At 45.3% G+C, this 8,588-nt stretch overlaps 1 protein-coding gene across 1 annotated transcript; it reads right to left on the bottom strand.

The window, feature by feature from the left end:
• Positions 1–432: 432 nt before the first annotated feature.
• Positions 433–6,697, bottom strand: LOC137374097 (motilin receptor-like). Its single transcript, XM_068039855.1, has 2 exons — positions 5,949–6,697; positions 433–869 (listed from the first exon to the last, which is right to left on the bottom strand). The coding sequence occupies exons 1-2, from the start codon at positions 6,673–6,675 to the stop codon at positions 559–561; spliced, it is 1,038 nt and encodes a 345-aa protein (XP_067895956.1). The 5' UTR covers positions 6,676–6,697; the 3' UTR covers positions 433–558.
• Positions 6,698–8,588: the final 1,891 nt, after the last annotated feature.

The following is an 8,588-nucleotide window of genomic DNA, read 5'->3' as shown; positions in this document are numbered from 1 at the left end:
GTATTCCATTATACTCTTAACTTGTGCCTTTTGGTAGTAGAGAGCCTTTGGGAAGTCAGGAGGTAACCCAATGTCTGCAGAATACCCAGCCTCTGACCCACTCTAGTAGCCAAGGCATTATGTGGCTGTTCCATTGTAGTTTCTGATTAATGGAGATCCCGAGAATATTGATGGTGGGGGATTTGACCATGGTAATAACAGTGCTGCACAATATAGTTGTTTAAAGAATTTATTTCCTATTTTGAATTTATGACCAGTTATGACCCTTCGCACCTTCTTTTCGACTCACGCAATGGGAGATTGCAACATAATTTATAGCAATTAGCAATTGTTCAAAAGTTAGGAAACCCATAGCTCAATAAGCACATAGCAAATTTGCACAGGATGCTGACAGAGCGAACTAATTTATCAAACAAGATACAATATAAACATTTACATAGCAGAACTCTGCAAAGCACAGTTGCCTGTTTCTTGCAATGTAACGTGTTGCAGAGTTTCCGCTGCCCTCCTTTCATTCAGTTTATCCAATAGATTTACCCACTGTCTCTCTCGGCTGTTTCAGACGCTGGTGCTTGTCTCCGTACAGCCTAAAGTGTCATCCCTGGTATCCCTGGTGCTAGAGAGGGACCACGGACGGGCCTGGCGAGTAAACAGCAGCTTGCGGGCTGCCGTTCTGTATTTTTTGGACATGACATTGTAGAGGATGGGGTTAATAGAGGCGCTGAGGTAGAACAGCAACAGGCAGACGACGTTGAAATACTGACTGAAAATGAACATATCGACGCCCCCACTCTTCGAGGTGCTGGAGAAGAGATTTCGGCCAATGTGAAAAGGCAACCAGCAAATCGCAAAAGCCAAGACAACCACAGCTGAAAAGACAGAAGGGAAACATGACCATTAGTCCAGCACATTTTCATTTATTTGTGGTATCGCTACTTTAGAATCGGCTCTGATATACGACACCACATCTACAGATAGACGTGGGGATTATTGACGACAAACAAAGCATGCAGTACCTCTTAATGTGTATATGAGTTACAACACCAGCCCTATTGTGTCCAGTGCACGCATGTTTTGATTCATTCAATAGCTTGCCAATCTGGTTTTTTTTTTAGTAACATCTGTTGCAATATAATGCAGGTCAGAAAACAAAACAAACAATACATGTAGAAAAAACCGATATTGAACACATTTCTGATAATGTGCACAAATTAAACTGTCCAACTGATAGGAGTTGTGCTCCGAATACAGATTTATACGCTGAATCACAGATTTGTTTCAGCACAGAAAGTGGCCATTCGGCCCATCTTGTCTGCACCTAGTGCCATTCTCCCGCCTTCTCCCCATAACCCTGCATATTCTTCCCTTTCAGTCTAATACCCTTTTGAATGCCTCGATTGAACTTGCCTGCACCACATTCTCAGACAGCGCATTCTAGACCTTTACCACTGGCTGTATGAAAAAGTTTTTCCTCATGTCACTTTTGCTTCTCTTAACAAATACATAGAACATAGAACATAGAACAGTACAGCACAGTACAAACCCTTTGGCCCACGATGTTGTGCCGAAACTTTAACCTACTCTAAGATCTAAGTAACTACCTACCCTTCATTCTACTATCATCCATGTACCTATCCAAGAGTCGCTTAAATGTCCCTAATGTACCTGCTTCTACTACCACCGCTGGCAGCGCATTCCACGCACCCACCACTCTCTGTGTAAAGAACCTACCTCTGACATCTCCCCGAAACCTTTCTCCAATCACCTTAAAATTATGCCCCCTGGTGATGGCCCTTTCCACCCTGGGAAAAAGTCTCTGGCTATCCACTCTATCTATGCCTCTCAACATCTTGTAACCCTCTATCAAGTCACCTCTCATCCTTCTTCGCTCCAATGAGAAAAGCCCTAGCTCCCTCAATCTTTCTTTGTAGGACATGCCCTCCAGTCCAGGCAGCATCCTGGTAAATCTCCTCTGCACCCTCTCTAAAGCTTCCACATCCTTCCTATAATGAGGCGACTAGAACTGAACACAATATTCCAAGTGTGGTCTAACCAGGGCTTTATAGAGCTTCAGCATAACCTCGCTGCTCTTAAACTCAATCCACCTGTAAATGAAAGCCAACACACCATACGCCTTCTTAACAACCCTATCAACTTGGGTGGCAACTTTGAGCGATCTATGGACATGGACCCCGAGATCCCTCTGTTCCTCCACACTACCAAGAATCCTGTCTTTAAGCCTGTATTCCGCATTCAAATTCGACCTTCCAAAATGAATCACTTCACACTTTTCCAGGTTGAACTCCATCTGCCACTTCTCAGCCCAGCTCTGCATCCTGTCAATGTCCCGTTGCAACCTACAACAGCCTTCCACCCGATCGATAACTCCAGCAACCTTCGTGTCATCAGCAAACTTGCTAACCCAGCCTTCCACTTCCTCATCCAAGTCATTTATAAAAATCACAAACAGCAGAGGTCCCAGAACAGATCCTTGTGGAACACCACTGGTCACCGAGCTCCATGCTGAATACTTTCCATCTACTACCACCCTCTGACTTCTATGGGCCAGCCAATTTTGTATCCAGACAGCCAACTTTCCCTGTATCCCATGCCTCCTTACTTTCTGAATGAGCCTACCATGGGGAACCTTATCAAACGCCTCGCTAAAATCCATATACACCACATCCACTGCTCTTCCTTCATCAATGTGTTTTGTCACATCTTCAAAGAATTCAATAAGGCTTGTGAGGCATGACCTGCCCCTCACAAAGCCATGCTGACTGTCTCTAATCAAACCATGCTTTTCCAAGTAATCATAAATCCTGTCTCTCAGAATCCTCTCCAATAATTTGCCCACTACCGATGTAAGACTGACTGGTCTATAATTCCCAGGGTTAGCCCTATTCCCTTTCTTGAACAAGGGAACAACATTTGCCACCCTCCAATCATCTGGTACTACTCCAGTGGACAGTGAAGACGCAAAGATCATCGCCAAAGGCGCGGCAATCTCTTCCCTCGCTTCCCACAATATCCTTGGGTATATCCCATCTGGCCCCGGTGACTTAGCTGTCCTCATATCATTCAAAATTTCCAGCACATCCTCCCTCTTAACCTCAACCTGTTTGAGCATATCAGCCTGTTCCACGCTGTCCTCACAAACGACCAGGTCCCTCTCACTAGTGAATACTGAAGCAAAGTATTCATTTAGGACCTCCCCTACCTCCTCCGACTCCAGGCACAAGTTCCCTCCACTATCCCTGATCGGCCCTACCCTCACTCTGGCCATCCTCTTGTTCCTCACATAAGTGTAGAACGCCTTGGGATTTTCCTTAATCCTACCCACCAAGACTTTTTCATGTCCCCTTCTAGCTCTCCTCAGTCCATTCTTCAGTTCCTTCCTGGCTACCTTGTAACCCTCTAGAGCCTTGTCTGATCCTTGCTTCCTCAACCTTAAGTAAGCTTCCTTCTTCCTCTTGATTAGCTGTTCCACATCTCTTGTCATCCAAGTTTCCTTCACCCTATCATCCCTTCCCTGCCTCATCGGGACAAACCTATCCAGCAGTCGCAGCAAGTGCTCCCTAAACAACCTCCACATTTCCACATTTCTGTCGTGCATTTCCGAGAACATCTGTTCCCAATTTATGCTCCCCAGTTCCTGCCTAATAGCATTGTAATTCCCCCTCCTCCAATTAAATATTTTCCCATCCCGTCTGCTCCTGTCCCTCTCCATGACTATAGTAAAGGTCAGGGAGTTGTGATCACTATCACCGAAATGCTCTCCCACCGAGAGATCTGCCACCTGGCCTGGTTCGTTGCCAAGCACCAAGTCCAACATAGTCTCCCCTCTAGTCGGCCTATCTACATATTGAGTCAGAAAACCTTCCTGGGCACACCTGACAAAAACTGCTCCATCCAAACTATTTGCACTTAAGGAGGTTCCAATCAATAGTAGGGAAGTTGAAGTCACCCATGACAACAACCCTGTTACTTCTGCACCTTTCCAAAATCTGCCTCCCAATCTGTTCCTCCGTGTCTCTGTTGCTATTGGGGGGTCTATAGAAAACTCCCAACAAAGTGACTGCTCCTTTCCTGTTTCTGACTTCCACCCATACTGACTCAGTAGACAAACCCTCCTCGACGACCTCCCTTTCTGCAGCTGTGATACTATCCATGATTAGCAATGCCACTCCCCCACCTCTTTAAATCTGTTCTGAAGAAGGGTTACTGACCTGAAACGTTAACTCTGCCTCTCTCTCCAGAGATGCTGCCAGACCTGCTGGGTATTTCCAGCATTTCTTGTTTTTCCTTTAAATCTGTGTCCTCTCATTCTCGATCCTTTCACAAGTGGGAACAGTTTCTCTCTATCTGCTCTGTCCAGACCTCACATGATTTTGAATACCTCTATCAAATCACCTTTCAGTCTTCTCCTCTCCAAGGAAAACAGTCCTAACTTCTCTAATCTATCTTCATAACTGAAATTCCTCATCCCTGGAATCATTCTCGTGAATCTTTTCTGTACTCTCTCCAATATTTTCACATCTTCCCTAAAGTCCAGCGCCCAGAATTGGACGTAATACTCCAGCTGAGGCCGAACTAGTGTCTTATACAAGTTCAACATAATTTCCTTGCTCTTGTACTCTGTGCCCCTATTAATAAAGGACAGGATACTGTATGCTTTATTAACAATCTGTCCTGCCACCTTCAATGACTTATGCACATATACACCCAGGTTCCTCTGCTCCTGCACCCCCTTTAGAATTGTGCCCTTTATTCTATATTGTCTCTCCATGTTCTTTCTACCAAAATGTATCACCTCACATTTCTCTGCATTGAACTTCATCTGCCACCTGTCTGCTCATTCCACCAACTTGTCTATGTCCTTTTGAAGTTCTACACTATCCTCCTCACAGTTCACAATGCTTTCAAGTTTCATATCATCTGCAAAACCGAGATGATTAGATTGAAAATGTTTCTCATGGTGAAAAACATTGGAATAACGAATAACCTTTCCAAACCCATGACCTCTACCACCTAGAAGCACAAGGGCAGCAGATGCGTGGGAACACCACTACCTGCAAGTTCCCCTCCAAGTCACATACCATCCTGACTTGGAACTGTATCAATGTTCCTTCACAGTCACTGGGTCAAAATCCTGGAACTCCCTTCCTAACAGCACTGTGGGTGTACCTACCCCACATGGACTGCAGTGGTTCAAGAAGGCAGCTCACCACCACCTTCTCAAGGGTAATTAGGGATGGGCAATAAATGCTGGCCTGGCCAGTGACACCCACATCCCATGAACGGTTTTTAAAAATCGCAATCTGGATAAACGTGACAAATTCACAGTCCTTTTCTATCACTCACTGGACATTTTGTTCATTACCAGCTCAGAGTTTTTACACCGATTTTTTTTTCTCTGTTCCTGGGCGCGTTACAACGCCACCCCACAGCTTTGTGTCGTTCTGCACCGTGTCCAACAGGTTATTTTCCTGCAACATCCAAGGCAAAAGACTTTGAAATAAATTAGCAGCAACAAAACTTGAAGGAGACAACGGGCTGCACCATTTCACCAGCTGACACTGAGTCATTTAAAGAGCAAAATTCAAAGCAACAGAGCAACCAGCTTCACATCTTAATTTGCTTGGTCGAAGTTGATGTGAAACATGATCATTATTTATCATACCCAAAATACTTTGTTTTTGTCTGTGGAGGTATGTTAACTTTATTTGAAACAATCTAAATCTACTATGGAATTTTTAATTTTGCACCTTCGAATTACACTTTCACGGAGTGAAACTACTCGAAATCAAACTGCACTGAACAAGGTGATGCCTGTTCTTAGAGGGGCGATAAAACAATGGCCATTCTTCGCATCTGGATGCATATTATGGGTAAACTCTAAACTTGCTTTTGATTCTTATCTAACCAACGGGCACAACTCGACTTACCCAAGATCTTGACTGTCTGCTTGTGATATTTCTCCCTGTTTGCAGCATTGGGACCCTTGATCTCGCCCTTGCTTTTCCACAGTTTCCTCCCTATGAACCCATAGAGGAAAGTGAGGCAGAACATGGGGAAAAAGAAATAGATGGTCGACACCCAGATCATGATGTCCAGGATGCCCGAGCTGACGGCGTATTCGGTGTGTTTGCACATGTCATGCTCCACTCCAAGCAGAAAGAAGAAGGGTCCAGCAGAGATCAGAGCCAGAGTCCACAGCAGGGCAATGACAGATCTCACCCTTCGCTTGGTGATGAAGACCTTAGCTTTGAGTGGGAAGCAGATGGCTAGGTACCTCTCGATGCTCAGGGCTGTGATATGCAGGATGGTGGCGTAGGTGCAGCCTTCGTTAATGTACTGGTAAAACCTGCACAAGAAGTCGCCAAAGAGCCAGGGCTTATACTTCCACAGCCGGTACAGATCGAAAGGCAAGCAGAGGAAGATGAGCAGGTCCGACACCGCCATGCTTGACAGGTAAAGGTTGGTGGTGGTCTTCATGTCCTTGTTGCTTCTTATGATCAGGACAGTTAACGTATTGCCAGTGATTCCGATGATGAACAGGACGATGCAGATGATTGTCACTGGGATCAATGTGGAAACAGGGAAGAGAGGACAGGACTCATTGTCACAACGAAAAAGCGGTGGCAAAGTCTCATTATGGGAAGCATTCTCCATCCTGCAGGGGATATCAGTCCATTCAGATATCCAGACTGTATGGAGAGCCGAGAGAATGGACTTCTCTAACACCACTGGCCCCCAGCTCCTCGCATTGACGATGCTTACAGTTACTGTCTGGGGTCCCTGCGGTCACTCTAAGGAGTCGCTGCGATTGAAGTTTACTTTACCAACCTTTCACTGGAAGTTGCTGCTTCTCAGACAGTTCTTGAATGCTCTCATCAGGTATCTGGTCTCCAGACTGAACAGGTAGTAGCTGTTCCCCTCGTGTGCCTGGCTGGCACTGGGATCGAGCCTGCAGCAATATTTCACATCCTTCTCACCTGGCTCGGAGCTGAAGGCACACAGCACGGTGATGCTGTCCCTCCAGAGATCGCCCCACAGGCTTTGTGACGGGGCTTGTGGAGAGGGAGGGACCATTACGTTAAATGCTAGCTTCCTCCTGATAACATTTTACATACACCAGAACCCCGGTATTTAGGAAAGAGAACGTGGCACTCCCTTCACACTTATTTGGCTGGAATTCCACGGGGGAACACATCTCAATTCTCTGCTCAAGTGGAAGTTACATTTTTCCTTTATCAAAATATCAAATTTGTCCATCACCGATCCTGAGATGAAACTAAAATAATAATAAAAAGACAATTGGAGCTTGACTTTATGCAATGATGTCCATTAACGGCGTTCTAGACAGGAATCTGAGAGGAGCAGAGATTTTGAAAGGACCATCAGACAAAAACTGGAAGGATTCTTTCCCTCTATGCAGAGTTGACCGAGTGGTAAGTTTTGTTGAAACACAACTGCAAACTTAATAATTCTTCTGAAACTCTCCGAGGACACTTCCCGAAACCCGCGGTTTAAAGGTTGACAGTGGATCCAGTTCAATTGGAATAACATTGGATAAAATCAAAAGTGCTTTAATCTGACAGAAACCCCCCAAAAAAACCACCCAAAGAACTGCAGATTCTGGGAATCTGAAATAAAAACAGAAAATGCTGGAAACACTCAGCATTCAGTAACATTCCCGCTATACAAGCGCCGGGCAATGACCATCTCCAAGAGAGTCTAACCTCCTGCTCTTGACTTTCAATGGCATTACCATTGCTGAATTCCCCCACCATCAACATACTGGGTCTCACCATTGACCTGAAATTTAACTGGACCAGTCATATAAATACTGTGGCTGCAAGAGCAGGTCAGAGGCTGGGAATTCTGGGGCGAGTGACTCACTTCCTGACTCCCCAATGCCTGTCCACTGTTTACAAGGCAAAGTCAGGGATGTTGAATGAGTGCAGCTCCAACAACACTGAAGAAGCTCAACACCAGCGAGGACAAAATGGCTTGCTTGTTTGGCACCCCATCCACCAACATAAACAATCACTCCCTCCACCACCAGCAACACAGTGGCAACAGTGTGTACCAGCTACAAAATGCCAAAGCTTCTTTGACAACACCTTCCAAACCTGTGACCTCCACCACCTAGAAGGACAAGGGCAGCAGGCACATGGGAACAGCACCACTTGCAAGTTCCCCTCCAAGCCACACATCATCCTGACTTGGAAATACACCACTGTCCTTTATTGTTACTGGGGCAAAATCCTGGAACTCCCTTCCTAACAGCACTGTGTGTGTACCTTCACCACATGGACTACAGTGGTTCAAGAAGGTGACTCACCACCACCTTATCAAGGGCAATGAGGAATGGGCAATAAATGCTGGCCTTGCCAGCAATGTCTGCATCCCAGGAATGAATAAATTAAAAAGGTGTAGATAAAGGAACAGCTAATGGTCAATGACCTTTCATCAGAACAGAAAGATGTTAGAGATGAACAGTTTTTAAGCAAGTACAGAGCCAGGGAGAAGGGACAGGAAAAGAAAAAAAACCTGTAAAAATGAACTACTGAGACTGGAAA

Source organism: Heterodontus francisci, chromosome 10 (genome assembly GCF_036365525.1).
Source record: "Heterodontus francisci isolate sHetFra1 chromosome 10, sHetFra1.hap1, whole genome shotgun sequence".
NCBI classification, from domain to species: Eukaryota; Metazoa; Chordata; class Chondrichthyes; order Heterodontiformes; family Heterodontidae; genus Heterodontus; species Heterodontus francisci.
Note: the sequence above shows the minus strand (reverse complement) of the source record. Positions and strands in the feature narration are given on the sequence as shown.